The sequence below is a fragment of the Globicephala melas genome, chromosome 14 (assembly GCF_963455315.2).
Source record: "Globicephala melas chromosome 14, mGloMel1.2, whole genome shotgun sequence".
Lineage (NCBI taxonomy): Eukaryota > Metazoa > Chordata > Mammalia > Artiodactyla > Delphinidae > Globicephala > Globicephala melas.
This window is the reverse complement of record NC_083327.1, coordinates 76,324,413-76,342,870: the sequence shown is the minus strand read 5'-3', so window position 1 is coordinate 76,342,870 and position 18,458 is coordinate 76,324,413. Positions and strand designations below refer to the sequence as shown.

Below are 18,458 nucleotides of genomic sequence, written 5' to 3'. Positions count from 1 at the left end.
TTAGGGCCATGATGTCACGCGGAAGGCACGCTCTGCATTTACGTTTCCTCAGTCAGTAAAGTAGAGATAGTAATGACCTGGCCAGCATCCTCCCCCGGCTCCTCGCAGGGATCAATGAGACATCATCGCATGGGCAGGTGCCCTGTAAACCCTGCAGCCCCCTAGCAATGCAGGAGTTCAGTTTCCTATGCAGCCCAGCTGTTTGGACTGTGCAGTGTTGGTAGATGGTTGAATAGACTGCAGTTTTCCCATGGAAATGTTGATGGACCCAGGTGAATTGGAGGTGATTGATGCATTGTACGTTCATCTCAAGATGGGACTTGCCCCTGGGCAGTAATGACACCCAAGCAGTGGGCGAAGCTTCCAGGTTTGTTGCCGTGGCCACCGCATGGTCCACACTCTGAGTTGATCGTCTGCAGTTCTATGAACTTAAACTTGCTGCGTGTCCAGGGAACTAGTTAATTCTTCCTTCGGTTCAGGGTAGGCATGCCAGTGACAATACTTGTAGCCAATGTTTGGTTCTTAGACCAAATCTAATTTATAGTTTTGGAAAAATAAACTGTGCTGGGGGTGGTGGAGAGTACAATTTACTGGGTGAAGGACGTTCTTTCCTCCTCTTTCACATGTTGCCCCCCTCCCCGCTTGGTCCAGGTGTTCCAGAATTGGATACAATGGTTTGGTTACTGAATTACAGCAACCAACCTTGGAAAGTACACATTTCTTTTACCAGAGTATTGTGGCATGCTTTGTGTTCATCTTCACAATTTTGTTTTTGTTTTGAGAATCTGAAAACTTGGTTTGCAGTTTTTGTTGAATAACAACGATGATATGCACGTATATGGACGTCTACGCAAACACACGCATACACACACACACAACCTCAGACGTCTACGTCACTGTTCAATTTCTTCCCTGCCCTTGGTGTTATCTTTCAAGTTCATGATACCTTTTGGGGGTGGGGGTAAGGGAAGAGGAACTCAACGCTGAGCATTCAGGGCTGTCATTATAGTCTGAATTCTGGTCGTTAGACCCTCAGTTCTTTGGTTAATTGTGATTTGCATGTCAGTTTTTTTTCCCCAGTGATTTAGAGCAGTGTCTAAAGATCATCCAGAAGATGATTTCAGATAACACTAGCTTCTGTCCTGTCCCCTGCCCCCTCTCTGGGCACTTCTCCCCTTCGTGGCTGGACTCGGGATGCTGGGGGCATGGCAGGCTGGGTCCCTTTCACAGCATCAGAAGTTGTGCAGAGTCTGGGTGGGTGGAGGGCTGGGGGGCGGCGGGTGGGTTTGCCAGACCTTCAACTTGGAACCCAGGCTTTCCTGGTTAAAATCTTCAGCTGGGATGCATTCCTTCCCAGTTCAGAAACCTCAAACGAGAGCAGTCCATCTGACTTGTTTTCTGGGTAGCTTGAATCCTTGAACTCCTATTTTCACTTCCTTAAATTATCCTGGCATGGACATATTTGCTACTTCCAAGTTTTGTTTTAGTAATAAATCCTCTACTTACGTAGTAAAACCCAAAGAGTAGCTGTTTTTCGGTTCCATCTTCTGATGTCTGCTGAGTGAGGTAAGTCTTAGAAGACACTGGTAGCTAGTAAGAAAGTTGAGTTTGCTTTAGAAACAAAGTACTGTTTTTTTGTTGCTTCTTGTAAGAACTTGAAGCCATGGATTTGTTGCTGCATTCTCTTGCAGCTCTTCCATGATGTGCAGACCAGCTTTGCCCAGGTGGTTAAGAGCACAGACTTTTATTTTGTCTTCAGCATTTCTGTTCTTTCAGCTTGATGCCTTCCTCCCCACCCCAAATGGACAGCCGCACGTTCCTCCTCCTTCAAATCGGTTGCTCCTTCCATAAACATAGTGAAGAGGCTTTGTTGGTTCTTAATTGAGCTTCCAGGGTCCTCGCGGCTGGATCTGTGGTTGTGTTTGGATTTCACGCAGCTTCTGCTTTGAAGGCAGCTGGGAGGTCTCAGCAACGACTTCACATGCTCACAGCTCTCATCAGGGCAGAAGACCTGGCAGAGTTTTTCTCAGGACCAAGTTCATTCATTTGCTAATTGTTTTTGGCTCTGAGGAGGTTTGGGATTTAAGTTTCTGGGCAGTTTATTTCCTTCTTCATACTCTGCAATTGTAAGCACAGGTAACATACTAAGTGGAGAAGTGTAGACTTTTAGATCTGAAAGGTACTGAGAGCTCTTTGAACCTGCTTTTCAGACAATGAATTGAGTTGTTGTCCCCTTTCTTCAAATTATATTTAACCAGAAGCCTGGCAGGATGACTGAGAAAATCAGAGCAGCGAGCAGTAGTGTATGTGGGTGTCAGTTTTAAAGGAAGCCTCTTAGTTCACTCGAGGAGCCCAAGAACCGGAAGTAAGTGGTTTAGCCAGTGTTGTGCATGGCAGGACATGGACTAAAGCCAGACTAAGAAATCAGGTTCCCTTCATTAGAAAGCAGGTTATTGGCTGCAGGGGCCGTAGGGAAAGAACTGACACAGCAAGAGGGCACAAGGGAAATGTCTGGGGTGACAGAAATGTTCACATCATGATTGTGGTGTGGTTACATGGCTGTATGTATTAGTCAAAACTCATCGACTGGTACACTGAAAATTGGTGAGTTTTATTATATACAAAGTGGATAAAAAGTTGTAAGAGGTCTCCTAAAACATGTTCAGGATTTTTTTGGGGAGGGAGGGAAGGAGATAACATTTTCTCTGCTTTTTAATTCAGTGTAATTATATTAAATGATTCTTTCAAAAATATCAAAAGAAAAGAAACAATCAGATTCACTTCATTCCCAGTCTAGTCTGTTTTTACAGTTGGCAGATTTACCATCACTCTGTACTCCTTGCTGCTGTTGCTTATACCAAGGCTTTGCACACCTTTTCTCTAGAAGGCCAGATAGTAAGTATTTTAGGCCTTGTGGGCATTTGGTCTCTGTCTCAGTTACTCAGTTCTGTTATTGTATCTCGAAGACAGCCAGAGACAGTATGTAAACAAAAGAGCGTGGCTGTGTTCCCATAAAACTTCACCTCCAAAACCGGGCGGTGGGCCAGATTTGGCCCATGCGCTGTATTTGCCGATCTGTGAGTTACACCTTTGTTTCTTTTGGAGAAACTCAGCGAAATGGGTGTTTTTCTACATCCTCACCAGAAAGATGAATGTTATAGAAAAGTGGGATTGTAGAGGAGTTTGGCAGACAACAGGTCCTCAAGTGCTTGGAATGCCCAGCTAAGCTCACAGATTTCGCTCTGTCAAGGAGGGGATGGTTTTGCTCAGGTGAGATTGTGGAGGACGAACCAAGAGGAAGGAGGGACTGAGCATGGGAACCAGTTTCTGGATGATTGTAGAAACCTGGGCAGCTGTGACAGTAAGACAAGACAGAGGAGATCTAGTGGAGGGGTACTCAGCATTAAGATGGCGAGAACTCAAAAACCTGAAGACTTGAAGTCCTGGGGATGAAGAATCTGGAGGAGGAGGCGGATGGCTTCCACTTTCTGGCTGGACAGCTCTGTACGCCTTGGGGTCATTGACCAAAATAAGGAAAATGGGGGAGAGGCAGGCTTGATGAGAAGGATGAGTTTAGGTTTGAACTGTGTTGAGTTTTAGATTAGAGAGCAGAATTTGGAACGCATCACTGTATAGCTCTGTAGCCTTCAGATTTTTTTTTTTAATTTTTTTTTTTTTTTGGCGGTACACGGGCCTCTCACTGTTGTGGCCTCTCCCGTTGCGGAGCACAGGCTCCGGACGCGCAGGCTCAGCGGCCATGGCTCACGGGCCCCGCCCCTCCGCGGCACGTGGGATCTTCCCGGACCGGGGCACGAACCCATGTCCCCTGCATCGGCAGGCGGACTCTGAACCACTGCGCCACCAGGGAAGCCCCGCCTTCAGATTTTTGATCGTGCTTTTCCATAAGTCAATAATTTGCGGGCACACACTGACAGTACGTAGACATTTATCTCTAAGTAATACACACATTCTACTGGACTATAGTGCATATTATAAAACCTAACATAAGAATTAGGCATATCCAAAGGGTAAGAAATACTTTTTAAAAATCACAAGGCAAATGTATGTTTAATGTGCGATTCTTCATTAACATTAGGATGTTACATCATGAGATGTGACACCATATTTCTAGTAGTTCTCTTAGATCTGGTCATCATTTGATTAGCAACATCAATTCACCATTTTTGATAGTTGGCTTGGGCTTGTGTTACCTTCAGTGTGCAGTTCATTTTGCTTTTCTTGCTACTCCTTGTCCTTTCGAGATCGGTGGCGGATCCTGAGCTGAAGAAGGGAGGTCATGGCTGCAGTTTTCTCCCCTCAGAGTGCACACAGGATATTCTGACACGGGAGAAAGAGGATGGCTTGTGAGGAAATTGGGTCCTTCCATATCCAGAGGGAGGAACTGTGCTTCCGTCAGGGGTCTCAGCAGCTGCAAAGGCAGCGGCACAGCTGGCTGTGTCCTTTTGTCTCAGGCTGCCGCTGGGGCTGAGACAGGCTGGGACTTGGGACCCTTTGCTTCAGCGCCTGCACCTGGACACACGTCTCCTCGGGCAACAGAATACAAAGAAGCTACAAGGGACTAAAAAGAACTGCGTGCATGCACAGCTGGGGCAGATTCTGGACAAGATACAAAAAGAGCAAAAACCCAACAGCTGCTTCTGAAGAGCCGGGAGCAAAAGCAGGGCACTGCGCATGCCCCCTGCACTCAACCCCTCCAAAGGGGCGGGCAAAACACCTAAGCCCCCACTCCAGCCCATCCCTCTGGACCCGCCCCCACCCTCACCCTATATAAGGAACCAGCTCGCCCCACCTCCGGGAGTGAGCAAGGGAACCTGTTACTTGTTTTTGCTCCCCGTGCTGCAGCAGGGGCCCCAATAAAGCCTTGCCGGAATTTTTTGTCTGGCCTCTGATCAATTTCTGTTGATTAAGGAGGCCAAGAACCCTGGTCGGTAACAGACTCCCCCCTTCACCGTTCCTCCTGGAGACACTGATTGTAGTTTTGACTCATTAGGAAAGGCCAGTGGGTCAGGAGCCCGTCTGACCAGGCAAAAAAAATTCCTCAATCCTTCAACGTTATGGAGCTAAAACTCAGTACACCCTGTGTTTCAAACATGGTGTTATTGCCTGAATTCATACTGCTATACTTAAACCAGTTTTATCAGGTAGTTTTTTGTTTTTGTTTTGTTTTTTAATATTTATTTATTTATTTGGCTGCGCCGGAGCTTAGTTGCAGTACACGGGATCTTCGTTTCTGCATGCAGGGTCTTTTCATTGCGGCATGTGAACTCTTAGTTGTGGCATGTGGGATCTAGTTCCCTGATCAGGGATTGAACCTGGGTCCTCTACATTGGGAAGGCAGAGTCTCAGCCACTGGATCACCAGGGAAGTCCCCTATCAGCTAGTTTTAAAATTAAGGCCTACAGACTTCTACAAAACGGGGTGACAAAGAAAGTCATTCTAGGATAGAGTTGCGTGTCTCACTTCACGAAAAGATACTTGGAGGTCCGAACAGTAGACCACCCTTCTGAATTCTGGGGAGACGTTATAATACATTGAATCAGGAGTGTCAGTAAGTTGAGAAGGCGGAGGAGTTTTGATGTCAGATCCTTAACCATTTAATGTTTTTAGAAGTGTTGGGAATTCCGAGAATATTGTAATGAGATGTAAATGTTCCACCCAAGCCTTGCTTCCTTCCCTTTGGTTCAGATAATCAAGAACTGACCTCCCGCTAAATGTTCATCTCCTTTGCACTGGAGGTTCCTCCCCGGTACAGTGCCTTGTATGTGGTCATTGCTCCATACTGTTGTGGAATTAAATTGAATTGTGTGATCTGTGATTGATTCTCCTAGTCAAAGAATACAGTATACCCGAACCCTGTTTGCATCATCTGGCACTTGGTGGCCCTTTTAGGGGACCTACATGAGATGCAAATCTACAAGTGTTAGTTAGATCGATTTCCGAATCAACACATTTACTTTATTTATTTATTTTTGAATTTTATTTTACTTATTTTTTTTATACAGCAGGTACTTATTAGTCATCCATTTTATACACATCAGTGTATACATGTCAATCCCAATCGTCCAATTTATCACACCCCCACCCCCACCCCCTGCTGCTTTCCCCCCTTGGTGTCCATATGTTTGTTCTCTACATTTGTGTCTCTATTTCTACCCTGCAAACTGGATGATCTGTACCATTTTTCTAGGTTCCACATATATGCGTTAATATACGGTATTTGTTTTTCTCTTTCTGACTTATTTCACTCTGTATGACAGTCTCTAGATTCATACACGTCTCTACAAATGACTCAGTTTCGTTCCTTTTTATGGCTGAGTAATATTCCATTGTATATATGTACCACATCTTCTTTATCCATTCATCTGTCGATGGGCATTTAGGTGGCTTCCATGACCTGGCTATTGTAAATAGTGCTGCAATGAACATTGGGGTGCATGTGTCTTTTTGAATTATGGTTTTCTCTGGGTATATGCCCAGTAGTGGGATTGCTGGGCCATATGGTAGTTCTATTTTCAGTTTTTTAAGGAACCTCCCTACTGTTCTCCATAGTGGCTGTATCAATTTACATTCCCACCAACAGTTCAAGAGGTTTCCCTTTTCTCCACACCCTCTCCAGCATTTGTTGCTTGTAGATTTTCTGATGATGCCCATTCTAACTGGTGTGAGATGATCCCTCACTGTAGTTTTGATTTGCATTTCTCTAATAATTAGTGATGTTGAGCAGCTTTTCATGTGCTTCTTGGTCATCTGTATGTCTTCTTTGGAGAAATGTCTACTTAGGTCTTCTGCCCATTTTTGGACTGGATTGTTGTTTTTTTAATATTGAGCTGCATGAGCTGTTTATATATTTTGGAGATTAATCCTTTGTCCGTTGATTTGTTTGCAAATATTTTCTCCCATTTTGAGGGTTGTCTTTTTGTCTTGTCTGTAGTTTCTTTTGCTTTGCAAAAGCGTTTAAGTTTCGTTAGGTCCGATTTGTTTATTTTTGTTTTTATTTCCATTACTCTAGGAGGTGTATCAAAAAAGTTACTGCTGTGATTTATGTCAAAGAGTGTTCTTCCTATGCTTTCCTCTAAGAGTTTCATAGTGTCTGGCCTTACATTTAGGTCTTTAATCCATTTTGAGTTTATTTTTGTGTATGGTGTTAGGGAGTGTTCTAATTTCATTCTTTTACATGTAGCTGGCCAGTTTTCCCAGCACCACTTATTGAAGAGACTACCTTTTCTCCATTGTATATCCTTGCCTCCTTTGTCATAGATTAGTTACCCATAGGTGCGTGGGTTTATCTCTGGGCTTTCTATCCTGTTCCATTGATCTATATTTCTGTTTTTGTGTCAGTACCATATTGTCTTGATTACTGTAGCTTTGTAGTATAGTCTGAAGTCAGGAAGTCTGATTTCTCCAGCTCCGTTTTTCTCCCTCAAGACTGCTTTGGCTATTCGGGGTCTTTTTTGTCTCCATACAAATTTTAAGATTTTTTGTTCTAGTTCTGTAAAAAATGCCATTGGTAATTTGATAGGGATTGCAATGAATCTGTAGATTGCTTTGGGTAGTATAGTCATTTTCACAATATTGATTCTTCCAATCCAAGAACATATATCTTGGATAGTATATCTTCCATCTGTTGGTATCATCTTTAATTTCTTTCATCAGTGTCTTATAGTTTTCTGCATACAGGTCTTTTGTCTCCCTAGGTAGGTTTATTCCTAGGTATTTTATTCTTTTTGTTGCAATGGTAAATGGGAGTGTTTCCTTAATTTCTCTTTCAGATTTTTCATCATTAGTATATAGGAATGCAAGAGATTTCTGTGCATTAATTTTATATCCTGAAACTTTACCAAATTCATTGATTAGCTCTAGTAGTTTTCTGGTGGCATCTTTAGGATTCTCTATGTATAGTATCATGTCATCTGCAAACAGTGACAGTTTTACTTCTTCTTTTCCAATTTGTGTTCCTTTTATTCCTTTTTCTTCTCTGATTGCTGTGACCAGGACTTCCAAAACTATGTTGACAATAGTGGTGAGAGTGGACATCACTGTCTTGTTCCTATCTTAGAGGAAATGGTTTCAGTTTTTCACCATTGAGAATGATGTTTGCTGTGCGTTTGTTGTATATGGCCTTTATTATGTTGAGGTAGGTTCCCTCTATGCCCATTTTCTGGAGAGTTTTGATCATAAATGGGTGTTAAATTTTGTCAAAAGCTTTTTCTGCATCTATTGAGATGATCTTATGGTTTTTATTCTTCAATTTGTTAATATGGTGTATCACATTGATTTGCGTATATTGAAGAATCCTTGCATCCCTGGGATAAATCCCACTTGATCATGGTGTATGATCCTTTTAATGTGTTGTTGGATTCTGTTTGCTAGTATTTTGTTGAGGATTTTTGCATCTATGGTCATCAGGGTTATTGGCCTGTAATTTTCTTTTTTGTAACATCTTTGTCTGGTTTTGGTATCATGATGATGGTGGCCTCATAGAATGAGTTTGGGAGTGTTCCTTCCTCTGCAATTTTTTGGAAGAGTTTGAGAAGGATAGGTGTTAGCTCTTCTCTAAATGTTTGATAAAATTCACCTGTGAAGCCCTCTGGTCCTGGACTTTTGTTTGTTGGAAGATTTTTAATCACAGTTTCAATTTCTTTACTTGTGCTTGGTCTGTTCATATTTTCTATTTCTTCCTGGTTCAGTCTTGGAAGGTTATACCTTTCTAAGAATTTGTCCATTTCTTCCAGGTTATCCATTTTATTGGCATAGAGTTGCTTGTAGTAGTCTCTAAGGATGCTTTGTATTTCTGCAGTGTCGTAACTTCTTTTTCAATTCTAACTTTATTGATTTGAGTCCTCTCCCTCTTTTTCTTGAGTCTGACTAATGGTTTATCCATTTTGTTTCTTTTTCTTGATGAGTCTGACTAATGGTTTATCAATTTTGTTTATCTTCTCAAAGAACCAGCTTTTACTTTTATTTATCTTAGCTATTGTTTTCTTTGTTTCTATTTCATTTATTTTTGCTGTGATCTTTATGATTTCTTTCCTCCTGCTAACTTTGGGTTTTGTTTGTTCTTCTTTCTCTGGTTCCTTTAGGTGTAAGGTTAGATTGTTTATTTGAGATTTTTCTTGTTTCTTGAGGTAGGCTTGTATAGCTATAAACTTCCCTTTTAGAACTGCTTTTGCTGCACCCATAGGTTTTGGATCGTTGTGTTTTCATCCTCATTTGTCTCTAGGTATTTTTTTGATTTCGTCTTTGATTTCTTCAGTGATCTCTGGTTATTTAGTAACGTATTGTTTAACCTCCATGTGTATGTGTTCTTTACGTTTTTTTCCCTGTAATTCATTTCTAATCTCATAATGTTGTGGTTAGAAAAGATGCTTGATATGATTTCAATTTTCTTAAATTTACTGAGGCTTGATTCGTGACCCAAGATGTGATCTATGCTGGAGAATGTTCCGTGTGACAAGAAAGTGTAATCTGTGTTTGGATGGAATGTCCTATAAATATCAATTAAATCTATCTGGTCTATTGTGTCATTTAAAGCTTGTGTTTCCTTATTAATTTTCTGTTTGGATGATCTGTCCATTGGTGTAAATGAGGTGTTAAAGTACCCCACTATGATTGTGTTACTGTCGATTTCCTCTTTTATAGCTGTTAGAACTTGCCTTATGTGTTGAGGTGCTCCTATGTTGGGTGCATAAATATTTATCATTGTTATATCTTCTTCTTGGATTGATCCCTTGATCATTATGTAGTGTCCTTGTCTGTCTCTTGTAATAGTTTTATTTTAAAGTCTATTTTGTCTGATATGAGAATTGCTACTTCAGCTTTCTTTTGATTTCCATTTGCATGGAATATCTTTTTCCATCCCCTCACTTTCAGTCTGTATGTGTCCCTAGGTCTGAAGTGGGTCTCTTGTACACAGCATATATATGTGTCTTGTTTTTGTATCCATTCAGCAAGCCTGTGTCTTTTGGTTGGAGCATTTAATCCATTCACGTTTAAGTTAATTATCTATATATATGTTCCTATGACCATTTCCTTAATTGTTTTGGGTTTGTTTTTGTGGGTCCTTTTCTTCTCTTGTGTTTCCCACTTAGAGAAGTTCCTTTAGCATTTGTTGTAGAGCTCGTTTGTTGGTGCTGAATTCTCTTGGCTTTTGCTTGTCTGTAAAGCTCTTGACTTCTCCATCGAGTCTGAATGAGATCCTTGCCAGTAGAGTAATCTTGGTTGTAGGTTCTTCCCCTTCATCACTTTAAATATATCGTGCCACTCCCTCTGGCTTTTTAATTTCTGCTGAGCAATCAGCTGTTAATCTTATGGGAGTTCCCTTGTATGTTATTTGTCATTTTTCCCTTGTTGCTTTTAATAATTTTTCTTTGTCTTTGATTTTGTCAATTTGATTACTATGTGTCTCAGCGTGTTTCTCGTTGTGTTTATCCTGCCTGGGACTCTCTGCACTTCCTGGACTTGGGTGGCTATTTCCCTTCCCATGTTAGGGAAGTTTTCGACTATAATCTCTTCAAATATTTTCTTGGGTCCTTTCTCTCTCTCTTCTCCTTCTGGGACTGCTGTAATGTGAATGTTGGTGCATTTAATGTTGTCCCAGAGTTCTCTTAGGCTGTCTTCATTTCTTTTCATTCTTTTTTCTTTCTTCTGTTCCACGGCAATGAATTCCACCATTCTGTCTTCCAGGTCACTTATCTGTTCTTCTGCCTCAGTTATTCTGCTATTGATTCCTTCTAGTGTATTTTTCATTTCAGTTACTGTGTTGTTCATCTCTGTTTGTTTGTTCTTTAATTCTTCTAGGTGTTTGTTCTTTAATTCTTCTAGGCCTTTGTTAAACATTTCTTGCATCTTCTTGATCTCTGCCTCCATTCTTTATCTGAGGTCCTGGATCATCTTCACTATCATTATTCTGAATTATTTTTCTGGAAGGTTGCCTATCTCCACTTCCTTTAATTGTTTTTCTGGGGTTTTATCTTGTTCCTTCTTCTGGTCCATACCCTCTGCCTTTTCATTTTGTCTGTCTTTCTGTGAATGTGGTTTTCGTTCCACAGGCTGCAGGATTGTAGTTCTTCTTGCTTCTGCTGTCTGCCCTCTAGTGGATGAGGCTATCTAAGAGTCTTATGCAAGCTTCCTGATGGGAAGGATTGGTGGCGGGTAGAGCTGGGTTTTGCTCTGGTGGACAGAGCTCAGTATAGCTTGAATCCACTTGTCTGCTGATGGGTGGGGCTGGGTTCCCTCCCTGTTGGTTGTTTGGCCTGAGGCGACCCAGCACTGGAGTCTACCCAGCTCTTTGGTGGGGCTAATGGCGGACTCTGGGAGGGCTCATGCCAAGGAGTACTTCCCAGAAATTCTGCTGCCAGTGTCCTTGTCCCCATGGTGAGCCATAGCCACTCCCAGCCTCTGCAGGAGACCCTCCAACACTAGCAGGTAGGTCTGGTTCAGTCTCCTCTGGGGTCACTGCTCTTTCCCCCCCGGTCCTGATGAGCACACTACTTTGTGTGTGCCCTCCAAGAGTGGAGTCTGTTTTTCCCCAAGTCCTGTCGAAGTCCTGCAATCAAATTCTGCTAGCCTCCAAAGTCTGATTCTCTGGGAATTTCTCCTCCTGTTGCCAGACCCCCAGGTTGGGAAGCCTGCTGTGGGGCTCAGAACCTGCACTCTAGTGGCTGGATTTCTGTGGTATAAGTGATCTCCAGTTTGTGATTCACACGCCCAGTGGTAATGGGATTTGATTTTATTGTGATTGCGCCCTTCCTGCCGTTTCATTGCAGCTTCTCCTTTGTCTTTGGATGTGGGGTGTCTTTTTTGGTGAGTTCCAGTGTCTTCCTGTCAATGATTGTTCAGCAGTTAGTTGTGATTCTGGTGCTCTTGCAAGAGGGAGTGAGCGCATGTCCTTCTACTCTGCCATCTTGAACCGGGACACCAACACATTTCCTTTAAAACATAGCAAAATAAAGCAAAATCCTGTGGTTAAAAATACTTTAATGATCAAAGTACTTGATGTGAAGGGCTGTCAGAACAACTCTGGGCTCACTGTCTTTGTGGAATTAGAGGTTTTGCTGCCTTGAGCCTATAGGCTGAAAGCATAGCTTTGGGATGTCTTTTTCATGGGCCACACCTGCCAGGACAGAGGCTGATCTAGTCAACAATCTGATTTCAGTCTCGTACAGAAAATTAGAAGAGAATAGCTCTAGAGTTTTTGCACTGGGGCATTTACTCTCATGTCTTAATCTTCATGTACACAATCCTTTCCACATTTTGGAGAGATTAATTAGTTAATAAAAACTAATCCTTAGTACAGAGCAAGTATCTTGTCAAAGATTGGAGTTTTGTTTTGGGGTTTCATTTTGTTTATAATATTTCCCAGTATAGAAATGACCTCCTTTAATCTTGAAACATTGAAACTTGCAACAAATACCCTGATATCACAATCAGTAGTTCTGTTAATTTTAGTGACTCACTTGTGTTGGAAAATAAAATCAGGTGACTTGTGCATTGGTAAGAACATGAAGTTCTTTGTCTATCTTATGCATTCAGTTATTTATTTCACAAACATTATGCACCAGCAGTGTTCTAGATGCTGGGGAATAGCAGTGAATAAAAACGAAGACTCTACTTTCATGGTGCTTGTATTCCAATATATAAATCCTAAAACATTTTTAGGTAGGATCAATGATAACGGTAAACGACCAAATTTGGGAATATATTCTGGGGAAGCTAATAAGAAAGGCTGTTGAGATTTTATTTTATCTCCAATTTATGCTGTTCCAGAGGGGGCTACCTAAGCTTTTGCGAGTTTGTGTGTCTCTCTAGCAACTTTTGTTTTGAACACCGAGGGGACTGACGACCTGAATAAATCACTTTTTAATCGAACGAAATATGTAATTATTTGCTTCATAGTGTTCTGAGCTCTTTATAACTATTAACACTTGATTTTCATCACAGATCTGTGTAGTAGGTAGTGTTATTATCTCTGTTTTACAAATGAGCCAACTGGGTAACTTGCCCCAGGTACCCAGTTAGCAAGAAGTAGGATTGAGATTGGAACTCAGGCTCTTAACCACTGCCCTGTTGCTTTCTGATATAAATTATAAAATAGTATTTTTAAAAATCGTAAGATATTTCTTTTTTTTTTTTCCTTGTTGCCTTTGGGATTTCTCTGAAATTTTAGGGTCATTTACAGGTTTGGGAAGAGGGGAGAAAGTCTGGCTGTCTCTCCCTGCTGCTTCCATTCTGTGGGAACTCCCTGTCCTTTGCCTTCCTGGTTCTTTTCACATTGAATTATGTGTTTAATTTGTGTAAATGGAATGTGTTTAATCTAATTTTATTTAATTCTGTGTTTCTCTCAGCGCTGCTAGACTTTCAGTAAGTTCTTTGAAGCAAAGAACTGGTAAATAGATACATTTGACAAATAGGTTAAAGTGTACTACTGTGTATTCCAAATTCTAAAACCAGTTTATTTGAAATTGGGGATTTTCCCCTCCTTCGTGGGACTGCGTAATAGTTTGATTTGGCTGTTTATAAATGTGTAATTGTATTCTAAACAATAGGATAACTGAACAATAGGCCGTCTTGTATTGGAATAATAAAACGGGAGACAATACTATTTAAAACTTAGCATATTCAATAGACATGTCCCTTGAGGGGAAATTCTTTTTACTTTTTAAATTTTTTATTGAAGTATAGTTGATTTACAGTGTTGTGTTAGTTTCAGGTGTTTAGCAAAGTAATTCAGTTATATATACATATATATATATATATGTATGTATTTCTATTCCTCTCAAGAGTCTTTTCCATTATAGGTTATTACAAGATACTGAATATAGTTCCCTGTACTATACAGTAGGCCCTTGTTGCTTATCTATTTTATATATAGTAGTGTTTATCTGCTAATCCCAAGCTCCTAATTTATCTCTCCCCACCCCTTCCCCTTTGGTAACCATAAATTTGTTTTCTTTGTCTGTGAGTTTGTTTCAAAATTCATTTGTATCATTTTTTTAGATTCCATATATAAGTGATATCATATGATATTTGTCTTTGTCTGACTTACTTTGCGTAGTATGATAATCTCAAGGTCCATCCATGTTGCCGCAAATGGCATTAGTTCATTCTTTTTTATGGCTGAGTAATATGCATATCACATCTTCTTTATCCATTCATCTGTTGACGGGCATTTAGGCTGCTTCCATAGGGGAAAGTCTTTAAGGCACTCTAGATTCTGTATTTGGGTAGGTAGCAACATGGTGTTTCTACTTGGTAATTCTCCTACATCTCAGGGATCTTCTGATTAGTTGAGATCAGACCATTTATATTCCTCAGAATCTTCAAGGAGATTCTTGCCTTTTCTCAGGCAGATGTTCTGCTGTTTTGTTCAGTTCCCTCTTGTCCTATCCAGAAACTTCATCACACCTTTCATCTCAACCTTCTTCTCTGTGTCCGAAATATTTCCTTTATGCACTGAAGCTATTTCTGAAATCCTGTTTCTTCAGTGAAACTTTTCATAGTTAAAAGAGAAATCTGGGGCTTCCCTGGTGGCGCAGTGGTTGAGAGTCCGCCTGCTGATGCAGGGGACATGGGTTCGTGCCCCAGTCCAGGAAGATCCCACGTGCCGTGGAGCGGCTGGGCCTGTGAGCCATGGCCGCTGAGCCTGCGCGTCCGGAGCCTGTGCTCCGCAACGGGAGAGGCCACAGCAGTGGAAGGCCTGCGTACTGCAAAAAAAAAAAAAAAAAAAAAAAAGAGAGAAATCTGGCCTCATCTTTATTTCTACTTATTATTCAAGGGTGAAATTTTACGAACATCCATAGTGCATGGTTCCTTCACTTTACACTTAATGGACTGGTTTATCCTGCACATGACAACTAATATGAGTTGGTTTTGTTCTCGTATTTTGAGCAAAGAACTTGCTTGGCACAGTAAACAGGAATTGCAATTCTTTCGGTCATTGGGCCTTGTTTATTTTAGGAAAGAGTTTATCGCATGTGGATGAACATGAAATAAAGTGTAGGTTTGTGTTGGTTTGTTAGGGCTGTCATAACAAAGTATCACAGACTGCGTGGTTGAAACAACAGGAATTTATTCTCTTGAAATTCTGGCGGCTAGAGGTCTGAGATCACAGTGTTAGCAGAGATGGTTTCTTCTGAGGCCTCTCTCCTTGGCTTGTAGATACCTTCTTCTCCCTGTGTCTTTACACGTTCTTGTCTGTGTATGTGTGTCTCCTCTTCTTATAAGGACTCAGTCATATTGGGTTTGGGCTCATCCATATGACCTCATTTAACTTAATCACCTCTTTAAAGACACTACCTCCAAATACAGTGGTGTTCTGAGGTATTGTATTGCTGATTAGAACTTCAACATATGAATCTTAGGAAGATCAATTCAGCCGTGACAGGGTTGAAATGGACAATATAGCTGTCTTAAATTTTTATGACAAGTTAAAACAAAAATTCCTTTTAAAGCTTAAAAATAGGCAAAGGAAGAGAACCTTCTGAAGGAGGGGAGATTGTAAGATATTGGTTTGATCTGGCTTAAAATTGGCTAAGTCATTTAGGGCAAAAAATTCATAGTAATTAGTCTTTTGTCCATACTTCCCCAATTTTTTGCATTCAATAAAATGTGAAGTATCTTTTAAGTACCTCTAGGTTTCCATGATTCTATTTTAATAATAACTGTTTTGTAATTAGACCTTACTGCTGATTTAAGAAGGTGTTTGGAGAGGAATTTTTATCATCTCATGTTTGCAGGGTAGAATGCAAAAGGATCAGGGCTTGGGGCAACAAACCTTGATTTGAATTTGAGCTCTTCTGTATTGAGCTGAAGAAAATGGCTGACAAAATCCTTCTCTTGGCATCTTACCAGCTATGTGACTGTGGACAAGTTATGCAACTTACACGAGCCCTAATTTAGTCATCTATGAAATGGGAATAAAGTTGTAAGGAGGCTCTCCTCGGCTTTTGGCCCTTGTCACTGTTGACTACTGCAGCTGGATTCTGTGCAGCTGCCCCCGGCTGCCCCAGTGGCATGATACTCCATGCCTGCTGACTTGTGTGGCCTCCACTGTCTGCCCCACTCACATGCCATGGAGGCCACGTGTGGCTCGAGGCGATCAAAGTAGAGCTGAGTTTATATCAGTGTCCCCAACCTTGCTGCTGTGTGACAGATCCCCTCTGATAGACAGATGTCACTCCAGGGAGGATGGGTTGGTTCTGACTAGTTATCATAAAATTAATTTTTTCTTAATCTCTTCCTGTATTTATTTGATCGTCCCAAACAGTTATCAGGACATTGCTCCTCTTTCTACATCTTATCAGGAGGTGAAAGCTTTTGCCACTTTCAAAACTTTCAAAAAATTGGGGCAGAGATATCGTTTAGCCTAGGATATCAGATTTTGAGATGCATGGACCTTAGTACTGCCAGAAGTAAGTGCCGGACCCACGTCTACTTTTCCTGGTTCAGAGTACCCGCATAGAGCTTTCGTGAGAGTTAAATGAAGTGTGTGTGTGCTTGTGTGTTTGGGTGGGAAGGGGACAGCAGCATGCCTTCCACATACTTTATTCTAGTTAAATTGAGTTTTCATCCTTTGTGTTGGGGTTGAATTTATATAAATCTACCTTTTAAAACACTAAGGTGGCTTTTATTTTTGGGCTTAAATAGATCAACTAATTTAGTATAAGATTTTCCAGTAAAACCATTAACGTGTTGACCAGAGAGTTCTCTATACAGGAGTAAAGAATCCCAAGTTCTTTTAGGGTTACCTATTTTAATCATTATATAAGAACATTAAAATACAACACTGTTGGCAGTAGTATTTGACCTGGAAAAATTCCCATAAACTAACCCATTTAACATTGTCTTTCTCTGGTACCACTGCTGGTACCTACTCCTCTAGATCTTGTATTCATCAGAACTTTTTCAGTTGCAAGGGACAGAAACTCAACACAGATAAGCTTAAGCTAACAAGGGAATTTATTTTGATTTAAGTAAAAAATGCTGGGGTTAGAAGTATCTTTAAGTAGGGTTAGATCCAGGGACATGTTGGATATTACTGGGACATCTTCTTTGTCTCGAATAGATTTATTTTGTAAAACTGATCAGAAAAATGACTGCCAGCATCCCCAAGTTTGTATCTTTATGACTTCTAATTGGAAAGGAAGAAGGGGACTTTGTCTTCCTATGTTCATATATCAAATATCAGGGAAGATTTTGATTGGTTCTGCTTGAGTCACATGGTCATCCCTGAACCTATAACTGGCTGATGGATAGAATAGTGTGGCCAATCACTGTGGCAAAGCATCTTGATTGGCAAGTCCATTGGGATCACATGGGCTGGGAGAGGGATGGTGTTCCAGAGGAAGACTGCTTAGCAAACAGACAAACATATGTCTAGCACAGATAACTAGCATTTCAAGTCAGCAGGGGTTAGTGTTTATTCTTTTAGCTGAAAGGGAATGGGATGGTAACTGTCAAAATTGTGTAGGATAGGGCTTCCCTGGTGGCGCAGTGGTTGAGAGTCCGCCTGCCGATGCAGGGGACACGGGTTCGTGCCCCGGTCCGGGAAGATCCCACATGCCGCGGAGCGGCTGGGCCCGTGAGCTATGGCCGCTGAGCCTGCGCGTCCGGAGCCTGTGCTCCGCAACGGGAGAGGCCACGACAGTGAGAGGCCCGCATACTGCAAAAAAAAAAAAAAAAAAAAATTGTGTAGGATCCATTTGAAATTTCTCTTTTTGCATTTTTAAAAATAAAACATTTTTAATTATTTATTTTTTAAAGGTGGTAAAAGATACAGCACATAAAATTGACCATTTTAACCTTTTTTTTATCGCAGTATAATTGCTTTACAATGTTGTGTTACTTTCTGCTGTACAAATAAGCTGTGCATTAGATTTAAAATCTACTTAAAAAGATGAGGGCACACTTGAAAGATGTCCTTCAGGTGCAATATACATTGTATAGACAATCAAATAGTGGAGCATAATTGGCAGTTCCTGAGGTTGATTTAAATGTGGGCATCTTTTTGAGTAAAGGAACAAAAATGACAATAATGGACCCTTTTGCTTTTTTTTTTGGTAGGGTTAGATGATTGCCTGCAGCAGTATGTCTACAAGTTTGAACGGGAGAAGATAAATGGAGAGCAGCTGCTGCAGATTTCCCATCAGGATCTTGAGGAGCTGGGTGTCACACGAATTGGACACCAGGAACTTGTGTTGGAGGCTGTCGACCTTCTCTGTGCACTGGTTAGTTCAGTAAAAGGTGATCTGTACCACCATATGTTTTTAAGAATCTCATCTTCTAAATCTCCACAGTTTTGCACTTTAGCTTATCATCATTTTCTTAATGATCCATGGAAGTGGAGCATGAGCTGAAGATAATATCAGAAGGGAAGAAAAGAAATCATTTGCTAGGTAGAGTTGGCAAGCGATGGCCTACAAGTTCAATCTGGCCCACTA

General features: G+C 41.1%; 1 protein-coding gene across 5 annotated transcripts in view; it reads left to right on the top strand.

Moving 5' to 3' along the window:
• Window positions 1-18,458, top strand: part of CNKSR3 (CNKSR family member 3) — a 104,503-nt gene that overhangs the window by 46,494 nt on the left and 39,551 nt on the right. For 4 of the 5 annotated variants that reach the window (XM_030853112.2, XM_030853113.3, XM_060283836.1 and 1 more), the window contains one exon: window positions 18,082-18,245. In XM_030853112.2, coding sequence (XP_030708972.1) covers window positions 18,082-18,245 — 164 coding nt within the window. Of the gene's footprint in view, window positions 1-18,081; window positions 18,262-18,458 lie in introns of all 5 variants that reach the window. The other variant, XM_060283837.2, reaches the window with a different exon arrangement.